This window comes from Phoca vitulina, unplaced genomic scaffold (genome assembly GCF_004348235.1).
Source record: "Phoca vitulina isolate PV1807 unplaced genomic scaffold, GSC_HSeal_1.0 scaffold103, whole genome shotgun sequence".
Classification (NCBI taxonomy): domain Eukaryota; kingdom Metazoa; phylum Chordata; class Mammalia; order Carnivora; family Phocidae; genus Phoca; species Phoca vitulina.
The window spans coordinates 1,724,890-1,746,605 of NW_022589806.1; the positions used below are offsets into that span (position 1 = coordinate 1,724,890).

Consider the following 21,716-nt stretch of genomic DNA (forward strand, 5'->3'; position numbering starts at 1 on the left):
TGAAAATAAATCTCCTTGGCTAAATTGTACTCTGGGTGTTGGGGACAGTTTCCCCTCCCCCTCCCCCTCTCCATTTGGATGGTTTGCGGGACCCATGTCTAGACTGAGCCATTACCTGGAAATGACTGTGACTGGGGAGAAGCTGACAATGACATTGAGGTTAGTGTTCCAGGATGTTCAGGGCCTGATGCATTACTCACTGGGCTCTTCTTGAGAAAAAGCAGAGTATCATCCACAGCCGGCATTGTTTCCTCATGCCCCATCTCCCCTTTACCGAGCAGCAGGGATAGGCTAACAAATGCACAGAAACTGAAACTGCCCTGAACCCCACCGGTGGGGGCTGAATGCAGCCCTGAGCCTCATTTCAAGGAGAAGAGGACTTTGAAGAGGCATGGGAAATCCAGGAATCGCTCCTGCGCCACAACAGGGGAAATAATTCACAGCACACTGAGAGTTCCAACCTACATCCTCCCCTCCCAGTCATTAATAACCCCCTTCCGTATGATCAGTAACAGCAGAAAGCAAAGTTTCAGAGATTAAACCAGATTGGGGGTTTAAAAGAGGAGGAATGACTCTGTTAAGCACAATAGAATAAGAGAGAGAATAAGAACCAAACCAGCAAGAATAGCAACAATAAAATAACATAATTTAAAAAAATTAAAAAAAAAAAAAGCCCTCTCTTCTCTTGGGAAGGGTGAGGGCTTAAGAGCAGTAGTGCCAAAGCCCAGGAAGGCTGCTACTAGGATCCTGGAGGGGAGAGATGATGTAAACATGAACGAAAACAGTAGCAAAGGCAGCGCAGCTGGACAAGAGTGGACAAGTCTAAAAGCTACTGAGGAAGTAGAATCAACAGGACTTGGTTACTGATGGAGAACGGGGAATCTAGGACTGTGACGTTAACACACAATCCTGCAAATGAAAGCAAGTGAGTTCATACTTGTAAAGGGCTTAGAACAGCACCTGCTACATGAGAAGAGCTATATAATATCTTCCCAGCTGAACGGGAAGTGTGTAATGCCAGGCTAACCAGGATGCGGCAGAAGTTCCATATTCAACAAGAGATGCTACAAGTCTGTGACGTTACCGGTGTGCACTGCGCCACTCTCCCATATGCCTGCCCTCCCAGACATGCAGGTAACTGGCTCAGGACTGGGCTGTGACGGGTATGATACCAATAACCAGCATCCGTATACCACTCTACCTTGAACCAAGTGCTTCTACCTGCATTTCATCTGACTCTAACAAGAACCCCACCAAGCTGGTAGAAATGAGGTGCTGGCTCTTTCCTATGCTCCAACTCAGGCTCTGTGGGGACAAAAACTATGTGTTTTGGGGGCACCTGGATGGCTCAGTCGGTTGGGCATTTGCCTTCCGCTCAGGTCATGATCCCGGGGTCCTGGGATGGAGCCCTGCATCGGGCTCCTTGCTCAGCTGGGAGCCTGCTTCTCCCTCTGCCTCTGCTCCTCGCCCTGCTCCTGCTCTCTCTCTCTCTCTCTGTCAAATAAGTAAAAATCTTTAAAAAAAAACCTATGTGTTTTTGCCCTTATCACCCCCTGCAGAATCTAACACTTGGCAGGCTGTTTCAAGTGGTCAGTTCAATACAGCAGCAGGGCTGAAACTACTGGCTCTGGATCCCCATGACCTGGACTTGAAGCCCAACTCCACCACTGTGTGTCCTTGAGAAGTTAGTTCACCTCTCTGAGCCTCAGAGATCTCATCCGTAGAATGGGAGCAATAACAGGGCCTTCCTCAGAGAGCTGTTGGATCAGAAGAGATAATGCATATAAAGCCCTTAGCACACTGTCTGGCCCCCATGCCCAAGAAACATAAGTTATACTGGGTATTGCTTGAATGTATGGAGGCCCAATTAATAGAAAGGAGTTTTAAGTAGTGAAGGCAAGAGTTAAGGTATAAAATCATGGGGGTTCTTTTTCCATCAAAAAGACGGTTAGAACAGCATGTGTACAGAAAAGAGATTTGCACAGCCATAGGCCTAGTTCCAGGAAAGGAGCAAAGAGCTCGAAGGGTGAAGAGGGAAAGGTACAAGGGAAAAACAACCCAAAATAGATTCAGGAATCCATTGCTTGGCCTGGAAACCTGAAAACTCCAAAGTCTGCTCCTCTGAATATTATTTCCCGATTCAAAAATGTGAGCTCAATTACGTTAGGATCAAAAACTCTGGCATGAGCTGCAAACAGCTGGGCTCTTGCTATAAATTCCCTGCTGTGACCGAAGCATAATGAAGTTAGGGCTTTTTCATGTGCATTTTTTTTTTAACCCGCGAAAGGAAAATATAGCTCTCCAAAGTAAGGAAATGCAACTGCCCCTGTTAGACTCTATTTAAATCTATTTAAATCCAGAAATGGCAAGCCCTTGCCAGTCAAAGCTGAATGACTTCTCAAGCATACTGGTCATGTGGAAAGGGGGCACACAGGCTTAACAAAAACAAGAACATAGCTGTGAGAAGCCGGAAATGCCCACTTGTCTCCTCCAAACCCTGAGCCTTGGTCACTTACCACCACCCTTCTGTACTGCTCTCAAGAGGCCATCAAATAGCCCCACCATTTCCCCCACCCCTCCCCACCACCACTGTCACCCCACCACCACCACTGGCAGCTGGGCTTGGCATGCAAATAAAGGCACCAAGGCAAATGCATCCTTCCCCTAGCTCAGTGGCATCTCTTGGCGGCTACCAAGACAGAATTGTTGAGCACTTGGTTCCTTTAACCTGGTGTCTTTCTGGATTGCAAAAAATCTATCAGGAAGCCATAAAGTGCTGAGGCATGACCTGACCCTGGGAGGAGAGGGAAGGGTAAGAAATGTAATCCCAAACAGCAGTGACACAGTACTGCCTTAGGCCTAAGAAAGGGCTCAAATATATGGATCATTTAAAACCAACTTCCTGGGGCGTCTGGGTGGCTCAGTCGGTGAAGCATCTGACTCTTGATCTCAGCTCAGGTTTTGATCTCAGGGTCGTGAGTTCAAGCTCCACGTTGGGCTCCAAGCTGGGTGTGGAGCCTACTTTTAAAAAATAGAAAAAAATCTCTACTAAAACCAATTTCCTGAAGTGAAAGAATGCTTTGTCAACTCAAAATATTTTACCCAACAAGATACTGGTCATATTTTTCCTTCATCTCACAGTGATTTGTGAAAATTGGGGGCTGTTTCCCCCAAGCAAATATTTATGGTGACAGAACAGTTTTCTCAGCCCAATATTACCAATTAGCTGGACCACATATAAACCATTTGATTTGAAGGGGCACCTGCACCCCAGTGTTTATAGCAGCAATGTCCACAATAGCCAAACTATGGAAAGAGCCCAGATGTCCACTGACAGATGAATGGATAAAGAAGATGTGGTAGGTAGGTAGGTAGGTGGGTAGATAGATAGATAGATAGATAATAGATAGATAGATAGATAGATAGATAGATAGATAGAAAGAGAAATATTACTCAGCCATCAAAAGGAATGAAATCTTTCCATTTGCAACAATGTGGATAGAACTAGACGGTATTATGCTAAGTGAAATTAGTCAGTCAGAGAAAGACAAATACCATATGATTTCACTCACATGTGGAATTTAAGAAACAAAACAGATGAACATAGGGGAAGGGAAAGAAAAATTAAAAAAAGATAAAAACAGGGAGGTAAATCATAAGAGACACTTAACTCTAGGAAAAAAACAGCTGTGGGTCACTGGAGGGAATGAGCACTGGATGTTATATGCAACTCATGAATCACTACATTCTACCCCTGAAACTAATAATACACTATATGTTAACTAAATTAAATTTAAATAAAATTTTTTTAAAAAAGAAGTCCCTAAAACCTGAATGGCTGTGATACATTGGAAACAATTCTTGAGAGAGCTGAGTTCAAATCTTGGCTCGGCACAAGGTAGGTATATGACACTGACTCAGCTTCAGGATATCTCTGGACTCCGGGTGGCTCATCTGTGTAAGAGAGGTGCTTATATAAGGACAGGAATATTCTAGAACTTGAGGGAGTAAATGGGATGCAAGAAGCCACAAGATGCATATGGAACTCCCTGAAGTATTCATTTTACACAAAGAGGGAGAAGGGAGGGGACAAAATTCTTTGTGTATCAAAACAAACTTGGGCACCTGGGTGGAACAGTCTATTAAGTATCTGCCTTCAGCTGAGGTCATGATCCCAGGGTCCTGGGCTCAGCAAGGGTCCAGGGCTCCCTGCTCAGCGGGAAGCCTGCTTCTCCCTCTCCCTCTGCCTGCAGCTCCCCCTGCTTGTGCTCTCTCTCTCTCTCTCTCTCTGTAGTAAATAAAATCTTTAAAAAAAAAAAAAAAACTCAGCAATATTATAGAGTAAAATGAAAAATTCTCATGATTTTCTTAAAGATCAAGCATGAGAATTCAAAGTAAATGTGCACTGGTTTAAGGTAGCACATTGGAAAAATCCCTGGTTCTTACTAAGTACACAATAAATATTCATTAAACTGCACTATTGATTCTCACCTATCGTTAGGTCAAATAAAAACCGGGGAAAAAGTACTATTCATCAAGTGCAGTCTTAATCTTACAACGCAAAACTTCCCAGGAGACAAATCTCAGGTAAAACTGCCAGGAGACAGGCACCACATCTGCCTAACTTTGCATAGGACCTATACACTTTTGATAAGAAGGGTGAACATATTGTAATGTGCCTATATGATCTGGCCCCTGCTTACCTCTCCAGCCTCATTTCTGCCACTTCCATTCTTCAAACTCTAAGCCCTGGGAATCAGGAAATTTTGCACATCCCTTAGCTAGCTGAATTGTCTCACAACTCCAGGTAGGAAATTCTCTCCTGCAGGCTTCCATTCTCTATTTGGTTATGAAATCATGTGCTGAGAATGATGGTAGAGGTCACGGGGTTTCCTTGACAAAATCACTGAAGTTTTACAATAGCCTCTGTAAGGGGACGACAAGAAGCCCTGTGAGACTAACACCTTCAGAGGCCAGCAAAAAGAACTTTCTCAGCTTCCAGCTCCAACATGTAAAGAGTCTGCTAAGGAGCCAGATCATATAGGCATACAGAAAAGGTGAGGATCCATGTGAGGAGGGGTGTGCCTAGAGAGAGTCCCACCTGTATGTATCCAGGGCAGAGACCTTGGAGTCACCCAGTCTGGTGGACTTCAGAAAGACCACTCAATATGACTTAAAAGGCCCTTTGGGTTCTGGTTGTCCCTTACCCCCCTCTCCAGGAAATTGTAGGTTCCAGTCATACTCTCTTATCACCTATTAGCCTCTGCCCATTCTGCTTGGAAATACTCTTATACACTTCCCTGTTTCCCATCCTTCTCTGTGTGACCAACACCATTCACTCTTTAGATTTCAATTTGTCATCCCTTCCTTCATTCATTCAACAAATATTTCCTGAGAGTCTGCCATGTGCTTGGCACTGGAGACGTAACAGTGGACAAGACAAATGAGGTGCCTTCCTTCATAGAGTTTATAGTCTAGGGGAGAAAGACAGTAAGTAAGGAAAATAAATAAGATAATTTAGATAATGAATCAAGCAACATGATGTACTAGGAAGTGCCTAGATGGTTGACTTAAATTGAAAGGTGAGTGTAATGGAGTGAATGGTGGCCCCCCAAAAGAGATGTCCACCCAGAATTTCAGAATGTGACCTTATTTGGAATAAGTCTTTGCAGATATAATTTAGGTAAACACCTCAAGATGAGATCGTCCTGGATTAGGGTGGGCTCTAAACCCAAAGATGAGCTTCCTTATAAGAAACAGAAAAGGAGAAGATACAGACATAAAGATCCAGAAGAAGGTGATGTGAAGATGAAGGCAGATATTGGGGTGATGCTGCCACAAGCCAAGGAACACCTGGAGCCACCAGAAACTGAAAAAAGGAAAGGAAAGATTCTCCACTAGAGCACTTAGGGGGACTTCCCTGCTGACACCTAGATTTTGGACTTTGAGCCCCCAGTACTATGAAACTAATTTTCTGTTGTTTTAAGCCAATTGCGGTAATTTGTTATGGCAGCCCTAGGAAACTAAGAGAGCCAGGGAAGGCTTCCCTTAGGAGATAATTTTTAGGCTGAACCTCGAGCGATGAGAAGTAGCCAAGCATGGGAAGATCTGGGGAAAGTATACTCCAGACAGAGAACAGCAAGTGCAAAGGTCCTGAGGCAGGGACAATCTTGACATGTTTAAGGAACAGAAATAACACCAGATGGCTGAACAGAGAGAGCAGGGAGGAAGAGAAGTGGATGAGGAAGAAGATCGTGCAGGGTTGGCAGGCCACAGAAAAGAACTGGGAAAAAAAAAAAGAAAAGAAAAGAACTGGGGTTTGGTTCTATGCATGATGGAATGGTTTCAAGCTTTCCATCACATTTAGAATAAAATCCCAATTCTTTACTATAACTAAAAGACCCTCCAAGATTTGGCCTATACCAACCACTACCTTTCTTGCTAACTTTGTTCCATTCTCACATATTCTTTTCAATAAGCCAAATTATTCCTTCCTTCAGAGTCTTTGCATTTTCTGTTTCCTCTATCCTGGAATGTTCTCCCAGATCTCTGCTTCCCTGGCTCCTTCAAATGATTGAGGTGTCAGCTCACATGTCACCTCTCAGAAGAGTCTACTTCACAACCAATTATTCTTTCAATTAACCCTGTGTTATTATTTCATGTCATTCATCACTTTTGAAAATATTTTATTAATCTCCTTAGTTGTTCGATGTCTATCTTACTCATGTGATTGCAAGTTTTGTGTAGGCAAGAGTATTTGAACTGTACTTTTAGGATTAAAAGGAGTTTACTGGGGTGCCTGGGTGGCTCAGTCAGTTAAGCGTCTGCCTTCGGCTCAGGTCATGATCCCGGGGTCCTGGGATCGAGTCCCCACATCACATCAGGCTCCCTGCTCAGCGGGAAGCCTGCTTCTCCCTCCCCTTCTGCTGCTCCCCCTGCTTGTGTACTCTCTCTCTGTCAAATAAATAAATAAAATCTTTAAAAAAATAAAAAACAAAAGTTTACCTAACGGATACATGAGAAAGGGGAATGTTCCCAGGACTGAAAGACTAACTACTTCAGAACTGTTGGAGTATATAGAAAAAGGGTAAGGTGAGCAAAATGAGAAGCAATGGGGGACGAAACAATTGTACTTTTTAAAATACCACATTGGCTGCTGAATTGTCATGGGCCAACAGTGTAAGAGGAGAGACCATTTATTTGTTCAAGAATATGTATTGGCCACCCACTACACGTCAGGCACTTGCTTGGGAATTCTCAGCAAACAAAATGGGCTAAAATTTTTATCCTCTTAGAGCTTGTGGTTTGGTGGGGACCAGCTTTGTAGCTACTGCAAGTGATGATGACTTGTACTAGGGGTGAGACAGTGGAGATGGGGAGAAGTGGTTGGATTTTAGGATGTGTTGTTTTGTTTTTGTTTTTGTTTTTAAAGATTTTATTTATTTGAGAGAGAGAGGTTGCGAGTGAGTGAAAGAGAGCATGAGCAGGGAGGAGGGGCAGAGGGAGAAGCAGACTCCCCATTGGGCTTCGACGCTGGGCTCAATCTCAGGACCCCGGAACCATGACCTGAGCCAAAGGCAGACACTTAACCGACCGAGCCACCCAGGTGCCCCTTAGGATATGTTTTGAGAGGTGGTAGAGTTGATAGACCTAGATAATGGATAGGATAGATTGGACATCACTTCTTCCACAAAGTCTTTCCCGGACACTACCCCCCCCCCCGTATTAGATTAAGGATCACAGTACCCCATGTTTACTCTATTGCTACACACCCTGTATTACAAATATTCATTCACTAGTCTTACCTGTATCTTATCACATTACATCAGAACCCATGGCACAATGCTTGGAACAGAACGGGTACTCAATAAATTTATTAAAGAAATAAACTTATTTCATATTAATATTTATTATTCTCAAATAAATTTACTAAATATATAAACTAGGTCTTTTATCAGGGTAGTATTCACTGCCCATCCAGCGAAAATCTCTTTTAATCTGTTGTTGGTTTATTTTGTTCCTTGATGCAAAAAGTTCCTTTCTAGATTGATATGATAAGAGCCTCCATTTAAACTATGAAAACATTTGAGCAAAGACTGGAAAATTACATCATCTCGTTATGACATGACAGTCACACCTGATTAAACATTGCACAACGTCAGAAAATTAAAAGTTCAAGACTATAAATATAGTGCCAGAGAGCACATTTATAAGAAATCAAATATTCAATCAAGCTGTTATGACATTTAAAAGGTCAGTGGCCAAAAGCACTCCCTATCTTTAGGTAATGGTCAATGCAGTTCCATAGCACCAGTCACAGCTCAGAAAATACTTTAGAAATAAATTTTAATGGAATTCAAACTTACAGGATCCCAAACAGCTAACAAAATTCAACAAGAAAGACACAAAAATGTCACGTGCAGCCACACACTGGAGCCTAGAAAGTAATGACTGTTGCTGTCATTTTAAAAGGCTTCTCTCCACATTTCTAACTGTAAATATCTAGTACTATAGAACTTCTTCAGTTACCCAGTGGAAGACTGAAGCTTGCTTATAAGTGGCTGATATTCAGTGATTGGTTTCAAATCTACATTTCCATTATAAATGACTATAATATTAATGGTTTTTTTTTTTCTCTCCAGTATTTGTGCGTCCCCTATCCAAAGTCAAGAACTCTATGGAAACATGTTAAGTCTGACTGCAGTAGCCAAAAAGATTCCAGAGAAACAAACTCAGTTAGGTGCCACGTGAATCTGGCTCATGAACTCATGTGCTCTACCCCTTTCTCCAGCCAGAGCTTTCAACCCACTCTCCTTGCATGTGAGTGACTATCATTTCACAGGTTAGGCAACTCAAAAAGGGATCACTTGGCTGGTCCCCGGGGTGACACAGCAACTAAACTACAGTTGAGACTAAAACCCAGTAGCCCTGGCTTCTGATTCTAAAAAGAGGATTTGAAAGGAAAAAAAAAAAAAAAAAAACCTGGGCACTCTATAATCAAGATCCTCATGTATCAAAATACTCCCCTGGGGAAAAAAAACATGCCATCTTGTCTGAGCCCTAAGTTCCTGAAATCCCAGCCCCTCCATAAAACATTCCTAGATTGATAAGAGGAGAGGGGATGGCTTCTCCGGGTTCCTTGATTTTTTTCTCACCCCATAAGTGAAGTTCCCATGAGCCTGTAGGAAAACTGACCTTATTTGCATGTGTAGTTTTCAACATTAATTATTCTGACATCTGTGTGTCAAAACCTGTGGGCAAAACAAAGGAACATCATGTGCATTGAGAAGGATATAACACCATTTCTATGATATTCCTGCCACAAACGCATAACCTGAACCTCATCATGAAGAAACATCAAACAAATTCAAATTCAGGGACATTCTATAAAATAATTGGTTTGTACTCTAAAAATGCCAAGGTCGTGAAAGACAAAGAAAGACTAAGGAACTATTTCAGATTACAGAACACTAAACAGACACAACTAAATGCAATGCCATGAGTGATACTGGATTGGATACCATATGTTTTCTATACAGGACGTTAGTGGGACAATTTACAAACGGGAATCAAGTCTGAAGATTAGAACACAGTATTGTATCAATCTTAATTTCCTGGTTTTGATCACTGTATTGTGGTTATATAAGCAAATGTTCTTGTTTTTAGAAAATACACACTGAAATATTTAAGGATAAAGGAGCATCATGTCTGTAACACATTCTCAAACAGATCAGAGAAAAATATAGATATTTATAATTAGAGAATGATAGAGCAAATGTGCTAAAATGCTAACTTTGAGAGCATCTGGGTGACGAGCCTATGGAAATTATTCGTACTATTTTTGCAACTTTTCTATAAATCTGAAATTTTTCCAAAAGAAAAATGTTCACAATATCCGTGGTCATTAATCCTCGTTGCTCTGGTCTGTTTTGGACAGAAAACCCATACACAAATCATCTTCTGTGCCTCTGTGGGTAGCTCCAGTTAATTTAAGGAACATATAATAATATTTAAAGCTAAGAAATAATTTAAGTTCGCTTTAATTTCAAAAATAGACCCACACCCCGCAGCACGTGAGGAAGAGGCGATGCATAGGCAGTCCAAAATTAACCTGGCAAGATTATTCCTGAGCTGCTACGCCAATAAGCTTGAGAACTGGCACCCTAAAGGGAAGAGTGCCATCTCTGCACAGGATGCCCTGCCGGGTGCCTCCGAACTTGCCAAGCACCAGTGCCTATTCCAGCGGGATGTTTGTCCGCGGCGCCAACTTCCATCGAAAGCCATTGCCGCAGTATTTCATTTGGCCACCTGAGGGCGTACTAAAATTACTTTTTCTAACTCTGGGATTGACAGGCACGGAGGAGGGAAGTGTGTGGGAGGTGTGCGTCCCAGATGTCTTCAGGTCCCCCTGCGGACTACTGATGGGGCGCAAAAGAGAAGACGCGGTAGTTCTGACCTTAGCAAAACCGCGTTGTCCTCAGAATTCAGCTTCGTTGTCTTCTGCCTGCATTACCGGCTCCCTTTTGACTTACTGTCAGAGTGCTTCCTATACCCCTAACCCCTTTCGCTTCTCTAGATAATCCAGAGCTTTCTTGGTCTCTTTCACCTTACTCCAACAGTTTTGCCCAAACCACTCATTCCCACTCAGTGTTAAGACTGATAATGATGGGAATCACCATAGCAGAATGTCACTTCCTAAGAAACTGATAATGGTGATGATAATCATGATAGCAGAATGGGGCCCCTCTCAAGAGAGATTTGAATGCTGGCAGGAATTCATGCCTTAAACTAGAGCATTAGGCTCTGATTAGAAATTCAAGCCTTAAAGCTGGTGGAAGAGAATGGGGCTGGGGGGACTAGAGGAGTCCTTATTACTCGCCAAAAATCGTACCTTGAGTGCCTAAAAGGGAGTCTGGCTATCATCCAGCTAGGCAAGGAAACAGGGTGCCTGGGATTTGTGGGAATTGGGGGGGAACATTTGAGTTTGAGGACTGAAAACTGGATTCTAGAAGGGTGCTGGAAGGCAGAAAGGCGGTTGGAGTGTAGGAGAACAGTCACTTCTAGGGAACTTGGCAAATCCCGAGGGTTATCACAATCTAAAAAAAATTGTGTGACACAACTGTAAAGCAAAGATTGTTGACCCTTTTGTAGTTGCCCTTCTTCTACGTCCTAAAAGCAGAAACCTCCTTTATTTTAAAGCAGAGAGGAAATCTGGGTGTGATAGAACATTCCTGGCAGTAAAGACTTCTGGAGAAATCGGTGGTGTCGTGAAATGAAGTCTATCAAAGGGAACATTCATTTCCCAGAATAATGTTCTTTTAAAACATCTAGGGTCCACCATCTGTTTTAAGAGATATTGATTACTGAGACATATCTGAAATCACCAATTTAGAAACTTGTAGACTTATCCATTTATTCATTCAATAATTATACACCTGAATCTTAGATGTCTTTTAAAAAGTTCAGTTTAGGCCAGTCTGTTTTAACCTGTTGTCTCTGTGAATAAGCTTCAGAAATTAGCCATCAAATTGTGTGCCCCAGGCCGGTCTGCCTCTGCTCCAAATCCCACTTCCTAGGCCACTCTACCACGATCTGTTGAGATTTCCCTCCCGTGAGGCATACTAATGCCTTTGTTCACCCCAAATGGTGAAGCTATATGGTGAAATGTTTGAGACCGCCAACTCCTGGAAAGCGGGAGGTGTCCTCTTTCATTAAGGAGCCTGTACCTTGTTGTCATTGGGGTCCCTGTACTTCGTACTTCTCTGACATTGTGTATTTTAAATAAGTGAATGAGTAAATACATTTTTGTGAGTTTGTGATGCTTTTTAAAGGAGTTATGAAGTAACACACCACCTGAAGCTAGCAAAAGCCTATCACACACTCAACTCTATAACATCATCTTATTATTGAGGTCCCAGTCCAAATCACTTTTCTAAAAATACAGGAAGGCAAAGAGCTAAAATACCACCAAAGTCCACCTCTGGGAATGGACTTGCTTCTGTACTAAAATCTTCCATATTACACACCTCATACCTTCCAATTAACTGACAATTAACTTCAAACAACAGGCAGGCCCTTAAGATTCACAGCATGAATATTCTTTTATGCCTAAGAGTAGTGCAATGTTAACAAACAAAAACACCCACAATGTGCCTCAGAACTGGATGTAAATTATCACAGCATTTATGCTAAGCCAAGCTGGGAGGTTCCTGTCCTTTTTCTTGCCCTCTTCCTCCTGTCTGCCAGGAGGACACTGCTTGTTTTTCAGGACTGAGCTCAAGGGTCACCACCCTCTATGGAGCCTTTCCTTTGTACGTTCCCCCGCTGCCAGTAGATTTATCTAGTCCTGTCTCCTTTGCCAAAAATCAGGCTGCATTTGTCCGTAGCACAGCACCTGGTGTTTCATAAGCCCTCAGTATGTGTCCATATATTTGTATGTTTTCATAATTATGCATTATACACTCCCACTTGTCGGCTCCTTTCCTTCTAACCTTGGAATTGATTCTACAGTTGGAGCAGACTAAGCACGAGTCCAGTCCTAGGACAGAAGCTTGGCTGTCAGCAGAGGGAGACCCAAAGCCCTGGCCAGTGTTGGGATGGCCTGGAAGATCACCTCTTCAAACTGCAGCTTGGTGTCAACCTTTTCCAACGCCCCCTTCTCCCTGCACAGGAAACTTGTCTATTATCAAGCCGAGGACAACTCAATGTCTGAACATAGAAGTTGGAAGTACAGGGCCAGCCACAGGGGTCCTTCCAACAAAAGAGGTGTTCGGTTTGTAATTTAGGAAGCTAAAACAGCAGATGGATAGCAGCATCAGCAATGAGCACTCAATGAGGCGCAAAAATCTCAAGAATAGGGGCGCCTGGGTGGCCCAGTGGGTTAAGCGTCTGCCTTCAGCTCGGGTCATGATCCCAGGGTCTGGGATCGAGCCCCATGTCAGGCTCTCTGCTCAGCGGAGAGCCTACTTCTCCCTCTCCCTCTGCCGGCCGCTCCCCCTGCTTGTGTGTGTGTCCTCTCTCCCTCTCTCTCTCTCTCTCTCTGCCAAATAAATAAATAAATCTTTAAAAAAATCCCAAGAATAGGGGCGCCTGGGTGGCTCAGTTGTTAAGCATCTGCCTTCGGCTCAGGTCATGATCCCAGGGTCCTGGGATCGAGGCCCACATCGGGCTCCCTGCTCAGCGGGAAGCCTGCTTCTCCCTCCCCCACTCCCCTTGCTTGTGTTCCCTCTCTCGCTGTGTCTCTCTCTGTCAAATAAATAAAATCTTTAAAAAAAAAATCCCAAGAATAAAAAGTATTGTTTTTGTTGTTGTTACAGATAACATGATGTGAGTGCTGACTATGTGCCGAGGAACTATGCTAAGTGCTTTGCCTATGACTTAATCTTCAAAATAACCTTATGAGATAGAGACCACTATCATCCCCACTTCACAGATAAAGAACCTAGGGCTTAAAGAGATTAATGGAACTTTCCTCTTCATCTCAAGAGTAAGTGGTGGAGCCAAAATTCAAAATCCAGTTTGCTTAATGCAGAACCCCCACCCGTATCTAGTGCACTCTACGGCCTTCTTCTTTATTATTATTATTTTTTTTTATTATGGTCAGTTAGCCAGCGTATAGTACATCATTAGTTTTTGATGTAGTGTTCAATGATTCCTTAGTTGCATATAACACCCAGTGCTCATCACATCACGTGCCCTCCTTAATGCCCATCCCCCGGCTACCCCATCCCCCCACCCCCATCCACTCCACTGCCTTTTATAGGGAGATACCAAAAGCCATAACTCAGGGAAGAAATTGAGACCAGGAAATGTGCTCAAACAGGAAACAAGAACATGAGTTGGTCACTGGACAGTTGATTTTTTTTTAGAAAGTTATTCAATGCACCACCCAAAATTATCTCTCATACCACTCTAGGAAACACTGAGCTGAAAAAAAAAAAAGCATTGCCTCCAGAAGGCCCCTGGTTCCATTGAAAATATATAAACTTAGCACCCATAACTATGACAGAGCTGAGTGTTTATTGAACGAATGGGCTTTCATGAATGGAGCTTTGAGAGGACAGGACACAGGGCAGGTGTCAAAGACCAAGTGAAGCCTTTACAATACCATGAGGGAAAAGTGCCCTGAGTGAGCTATCGCCTTATGATACTGGTCATCTGGCTGGTCACTAAGGGTAGCCGTATGCCTGTTTGTGTCGCCCCAAGGAGATCGGGTTCCCATTCAAGATCAACCCCTTATGGAGGAAAAAGCCAACAAGGAGGACCCCATATGTGCCCAAGCAGAGCCCCTGTGGAGGTGACTTGTGAGCTTTGCATACCCACTCCAGCAGACATGTGGCAACCCAACAGAGGGGAAAGTTGCCAGTCGAGGCATTTGCCAACCTAACTGGGGTCACAAATGTTTATGCGGATGGTATAACCTTCTGTTTCAGAGTGACTGGAGATATGTCACAGAAGCACAAATTCCTGCCAGATACACTCTCCCAGAGTGGAGCCTGCGATGAAGTCTCCATAGCAGACCTTGCCTAGGAAGACATATTCCAGGGACCCCTTTGTCCATCACTGTTGGTGAAAAAGGAGGGAGCTTGACTTTTGGGCCCTCGGGCCAAGCCCACCGTTACTGCTTTGAAGGCCTGCCTTGGCAAGAGTATATAACTAGGACATTGAACCCAAGACCCCATGGATAATTATGGGTTAGCACAAGGCTGCAGTTAAAAGATGACTCAGTTTAAAATCAATTTAAAGGAAAACATTTAGAAAATAATGGTATTGACAGTATTCGAAATGGCAAGAGTTGATGAAAGAGGCCCTCAAGTGATTCATATGTGGGGACCCCACACTTCCAGAGGAGTACTGCAACAGTGGAAATCCCAGCTACCTGGGCAGGCCTGCTGGGGCAGGGGAGGCTCTTAGGGCAGACTTATTCCTGCACCCTTTACTGCCTAGAAGTCAACCTCGCCTGCCTGTAATGGAGGACAACACTACACACATACTCCGAAGCCAGGAAGAGGGGAAAGGTGCCTCACCCTTACTGGGGGACTAGAGCCAAATTCTCCCTGCCCTAAGCAGGGCTTTGGGGCTGGATGTCCCACAGCCCAGAGATAGCGTGATGGGTTTCACTAAAGTGTTGAAGCAAATCTTTATTTTTTTCTTTTCTATTTTCCCCCATTTTATCCTTCCTATAAAATCTCCAACCTTGGGGCATCTGGGTGGCTCAGTCGGCTCAGTGTCTGCCTTCGGCTCAGGTTATGATCCCAGGGTCCTGGGATTGAGACCCGCACCGGGCTCCTTGCTCAGCGGGGAGCCTGCTTCTCCCTCTGTCTGTGGCTCTCCCCCTGCTTGTGCTCTCTCTCTCACTCTCTCTCAAATAAATAAAATCTTTAAAAAAAAAACAAATAAAAATAAAATAAAATCTCCAACCTTGCAAAGCTAACCAGATAATGTATTTGAATTAGCACTAGGGGATCCCTGGATCGCACAACACAAAGGCTTAAAATAAACTAATTGCCTAGTTAACTTAAGAAATGCTTTCTTTAATGGTATGGGTAAAACACTAGTGAATGGAAAGAGGAGATGCTTCTTGCTAACCTCCCAATAAGACTACCATATTTAACAGACTTGGGGTGGTACAAGGAGACAGTAATAGGAGGAATTATAGCCCCGAAATGGAGGCTAGCCCCTCCCGTTAGTGCCAACAGGTATGATGAACATACTCCAGGGAACGCTGCCAGAACGTGAGAAGCTTCCATCTGATCCTAGTATGCCAGACAGGTCCCCTCCCATCACTAGAGAAGTGCCCCAGAGTTGGCAGCATTCTAAAATGGTTCCAGCTGAACAAATGTGCACTTGGACTATACCAGAGAACATATTATAGAAGTCCCAAACCTATAATTCATCCTGCCTGGGACAAACCATCCATAGACCTCAGCTCACGGCTCTGGCTCCTCCTTAGCAGAAGCCTATACCCAACTCCTTGGAATAGGAATATAGCTCCCACATCTTTCCCTTTGGGGTAAATAAGAGCAGAGCTAAAATGAGTTACAGTTCTCATTTCCACCCTAACTTCCCCAAAACGCCACCATCACCAAAAGCGTAAACAGAACTCTGGTTCACGGATTTCTTGTTGTTCTCACCAGAAATAAAAACTAGCTCTATCTATCCATTAAGCACAAGCAATGTAAATACTTCAGTGATAGATTTTAAAAGGGGTGCACGTACATTTTGAGTTCATCCTCTGTATGCCTTCTTCATGTTCATCTGCATCAGCCATCATATATGCCCAGCCCTCAAGAAACCAGGTTACAAATCCCTTTCCTCTTGCACCCCCACTTACGAGCTAAGTGATGGGGACAGGAACCTCTGCAGATTGTTGGGGCCCTGGAAGTTAAGTTTCTACCCTTGAGTGGCAAGGTTAGCTAATTTTAATTCAAATTATAAGAAGGGCAAGTTTGAATACAAGTATCAGTATCTAGAGTACTAATTTACCCTTAGCTTCTGATTCTATATTCAGCTACCTATTAGATATAACAAACATCTAGAAGACCCACCAACACCCAAACTCACAACATCCACAATTGAATTCATCCTCTTTCTCTGAAATTTGGTCTTTCCCCTATTCCTCTTAATAAGTGGTGTCATCTTCTGGCCAAAGCCAGGAACCCCAGAATTATCCCTAACATTCCCTCTTCCTCAAGCTCTACATTCATCCCATCAGTAAATTCTATTACTTCCACAAAAATATTCCCAAAGCTAGTTTCTTCTCTCCATCTCCATCCCCTGCTCTAAGCCATCATCACCTCTCACCTAAATGACTGCGACAGCCTCCTAACTGATCTCCGTGAATCTACAGTTTCCACCTTCAAGAATTCCTTCTCCATATCTCAGCCAGAGTGATTTTCAGAAAATGCTTACCAAATCATGTTCCAACCCTACTCCAAACTCCCCAATGAGAGACCTATAGTATTCCTAAGTTGGAAGATTCAACACGGTAGAGATGCTAATTCTCCCCAGATTGATATAGAGGTTTAATACAATTCCTATCAAGATCCACACAAGATTTTTTGTAAATATAGAAAAGGAACTGTAATATGTTAAACAAATTTGCAAAACAATAATAAAGTGGGAGGAGGGCGCCTGGGTGGCTCAGTTGGTTAAGCGACTGCCTTCGGCTCAGGTCATGATCCTGGAGTCCCGGGATGGAGTCCCGCATCGGGCTCCCTGCTCAGTGGGGAGTCTGCTTCTCCCTCTGACCCTCCCCCCTCTCGTGCTCTCTCTTTCTCATTCTCTCTCTCAAATAAATAAATAAAATCTTAAAAAAAAAAAAAGAATAAAGTGGGAGGAATCAATCTACTTGAATTTAAGACATAACTACAGTAATCGGGATTATATGGTATTAGCAGAGGGACGAACGTGTATGGATAAGAGAAACTGAGTAAAGAATCCAGAAATAGACCCACACAAATATGCACAAGTGATTTTTGACAAAGGTGCAAAATAATTCAAATGGTGCTGGAGCAACCGGACGTTCATAGGCAAAATGATGAACTTCAACTTAAACCTCACACTTCATATAAAAATTAACTCAAGGGGTGCCTGGGTGGCTCAGTCGGTTAAGCGTCTGCCTTTGGCTCAGGTCATGATCCCAGGGTCCTGGGATCCAGCCCCACATCGGGCTCCCTGCTCAGCGGGGAGCCTGCTTTTCCCTCTCTCTCTGCTGCTCCCCCTGCTTGTGCTCTATCCCTCTCTCTCTCAAATAAATAATAAAATCTTTAAAAAAAAAATAATAATTAACTCAAAATGGAACACCTGGGTGGCTCAGTCAATTAAGCATCTGCCTTCAGCTCAGGTCCTGATCCCAGGGTCCTGGGATCCAGCCCTCATCAGCTCCCTGCTCAGCGGGAGCCTGCTTCTCACTCTCCCTCTGCCCTCCCCACACACTCATGCTTGCTCTCTCTCTCTTGCACTCTCTCTCTCAAATAAATATATAAAATCTTTTAAAAATATTTTTAAAATTTACTCAAAATGGATCCCTGACTTAAATGTATACCATGAAACTATAAAACTTTTAGACAAAAATAGGAGAAAGTCTTCAGGATCTGGAGATAAGCAGAGTTCTTACATATGGCATGGTCCATACAGGGAAACATTGATGAATTGGGCCTCATCAAAATTAAAAGCTTTTAATTGGGATGAAGGTGGTCAAAAAGTACAAATTTCCAACTATAAGATACATAAGTACTGGAGATGTATTACACACATGATGACTATTATTAACACAGCTATCTGACATATTCGAAGTTGCTAAGAAAGTAGATCCTAAAAGTTCTCCAAGGAAAAAAAAATTTTGTTACTATATGAGGAGATAGATGCTAATATTGTGGTAATCATTATGCAATATATGTATGCAAGTCATTATGTGGTACACCTTAAACTTATACAAGCCTGTATATCAATTATATCTCAAGAAAACTGGAAAAAATAAAATGAAGTTTTAAAACAACTTTCGCCCTTCCAAAGACCCTGCTAAGAGGATTAAAAGACATACTACAGACTGAGAGAAAATATTTGCAAACCAAATAACTGACAAAGAATCTACAATATATAAAGAGCTCTCAAAACTCAACAGTAAAAACAAGGAACCCATTTACAGTATGGGTAAAAGACATGCACAGATATGCACCAAAGATGAAATACAGATGGCAAGTAAGCACATGAAAAGATGTTCAATATCATCAGCCATTATACAAATGCAAATTTTCTTAATGAGATATCCACAATGAGATATCACTGCACACCTATTAGAATGGCTAAGAAAAAAAAGTGACAATATCAAATGTTGATGAAGATGCAAACAAACTCTATTAATGGTATTGGTAGAAATGTAAAATTGTACAAAAACCCTGAAAAAATTGTTTGTCAGTTTATTTAAAAACTAAACATATACTACCATAAGACCCAGAACTCACATACTTGGGGATTAATAGCAAAGAAATGAAACTGATATTCACACAAAAACTTACACATGCATGTTCACAGCAGCTAACACTACTAAGGCATAAAAGGGAACAAACTATTGATACAAGCAACAACCTGAAATAGATCTCAAGGGAATTATGCTGAGTGAAGATAAAAAGCCAGTGTCAAATACTATATACTTATGATTCTATTCACATAACCTTCTCAAAGCAACAAAATTATAGAGATGGACAATAAATCAGTGGGTGCCAGAAGTTAGGGAATTATGAAGCATAATACCAAGGAGTTTCTTTGGGGCTGAAAGAACAGTTCTATATTCTGATTGTCATGATGGTTACATGGATCTATACAAGCAATAAAATGTCATAGAACTACACACACACACACACACACACACACACACAAACTAAATCCAATTTAGTTCTGTACTTGAGTTTATGCAGTGGTTCTCAACTATAGGCCATGGTGTCCCCCATCCCCAGGGGACATTTGGCAATTTCTGGAAATATTTTTGGTTGTGAAAACTGATGTGGGGAGAGGGGTTGCTTTTGTCATCCAGTGGTAGAGATCAGAGATGTTGCTAAACACCCTACAATGCATAGGACAGGCCCCCACAAAAAGGAATTTTTCACTTCAAAATGACAATAGTGCCAAGGGTGACAAACCCTGCATTAATAGCATTGTACCAATATCAATTTTTTATTTTGACAAAGTACTACAGTCACAGAAGTTATTATCATTGGGAAAAGCTGGATGAAATGTACAGTATTTTTGCAAATTCTTTTTTTTTTAAAGATTTTATTTATTTATTTGAGAGAGAGAGAATGAGAGATAGAGAGCACGAGAGGGAAGAGGATCAGAGGGAGAAGCAGACCCCCCGCTGAGCAGGGAGCCTGATGTGGGACTCGATCCCGTGACTCCAGGATCATGACCTGAGCTGAAGGCAGTCGCTTAACCAACTGAGCCACCCAGGCGCCCTTTGCAAATTCTTGTGAGTCAAACTATTTCAGAACAAAAAGTTAGACTAATTAGTACTACTACAACTACACTACTGCTACTAATACTAATACTAATACTAATACTAATACTAATACTAATAAAACCCTCCAATGACACCTCATTGCTCTTAAAATAAAACCCAAACTCCTCAACATATATTTATTTTTTTAAAGATTTTATTTATTTATTTAACTGATAGAGACACAGTCAGAGAGGGAACACAAGCAGGGGGAGTGGGAGAGGGAGAAGCAGGCTTCCCGCTGAGCAGGGAACCCGATGTGGGGCTCCATCCCAGGACCCTGGGATCATGACCTGAGCTGAAGGCAGACACTTAACGACTGAGCCACCCAGGCGCCCCTATATTTATTTTTTTTAAAGATTGTATTTATTTATTTGTCGGAGAGAGAGAGAACACACAAGCAGGGGGAGCAGCAGAGGGAGAAGCAGGCTCCCTGCTGAGCAAGGAACCCGATGCAGGACTTGATCCCAGCTGAGCCAAAGGCAGACACTTAACCAACTGAGCCACCCAGGCGTCCCACTAAACATATATTTCAAAACCCAATTCTATCTCTACCACTTACTAGCTGTGCAAACTTAGGCAACTAACTCCCAGTTTTCTACTTTATAAAGTGGAAATAATAATTCTGTAAGGATTCTGTAAATTAATGGTCACAAAAGCACTCTTTAAATTAGGAACTGCTATACACATGTGAAGAATGATTATCACTTTTCAGCCCTGGCTCCCATGTCCCCCCCTAGATCATCTCCAGCCAAACTGAACTGTTGGCTGACCCATGAATACATTCTTTCTGTGTCATCTTCATTTTGAGCTATCTGCCTAGCTCTCTCCCCCATCTCTGAACTCTACCCATTGAAATCCTACTCACAAATAATTCATGCAGAAAATGTACTAGTTAGAAAATGGCGGGGGGGAAATCTTAAATGTTCCAGATGAGAGAAAATGGTAAAGAAAGTTGTTACAACACAAACAAGCAAAGGGAAAAAAAGAGAGAGAGGCAAACCAAGGAACAGACTCTTAACTATAGAGAACAAACAGATGGTTTACCACAGGGGAGGTGGGTGGCAGGATGGGTGAAATAGGTGGTGGAGATTAAGATTACACTTATCATGATGAGCACTGAATAATGTAGAGAATTGTTGAATCACCATATTGTACACCCAAAACTAATAGAACACTGCATATTAACTAACTGGAATTCAAATAAAAACTTAAAAAGCCAAAAAAAAAAGTTGTTACAGATCTAGAATAGAGCTGAAACCTATTCATTTATTCATTGATTTAACAAATATTTATTGAGCATCCCATAAGTGTCAGGCACTTTGTTTGCCACTGAAATACAATAGTGTGCATGGCTGGCAATAAATATTGATAGAATGAGCAAGAAAACAGATGAACGAATATTTTTTTAAAGATTTTATTTATTTACTCATGAGAGGCACAGAGAGAGAGAGAGGCAGAGGGAGAAGCAGGCTCTCCGTGGAGCAGGGAGCCCGATGTGGAACTCGATCCCAGGACCCTAGGATCACGACCTGAGCCAAAGGCAGACGCTTAACCGACTAAGCCACTCAGGCGCCCCTGAATAACAGACTATTATGCAATTATTTATTCAAAGCTTCAAATTTTTTTAAGGTATAAGAAATACTTGTGATATAATGTTAGACAACTAAGATAGAATATCAGATAGTTAAATGGAAAATTGTACTGGTAAAAATGTATAGAA

The 21,716-nt window shown here is 42.4% G+C and overlaps 1 protein-coding gene across 1 annotated transcript in view; it reads left to right on the forward strand.

Annotated features, from left to right (window-relative positions):
* The first annotated feature begins 1,031 nt into the window (after positions 1–1,031).
* The window catches only part of ESX1 (ESX homeobox 1), a 34,530-nt gene continuing 13,845 nt past the window's right edge, over positions 1,032–21,716 (forward strand). Inside the window, exons 1-2 of the mRNA XM_032397774.1 lie at positions 1,032–1,134; positions 10,056–10,291. Of these exons, the coding sequence (XP_032253665.1) occupies positions 1,032–1,134; positions 10,056–10,291 (339 nt within the window). The remainder of the gene's footprint in view (positions 1,135–10,055; positions 10,292–21,716) is intronic.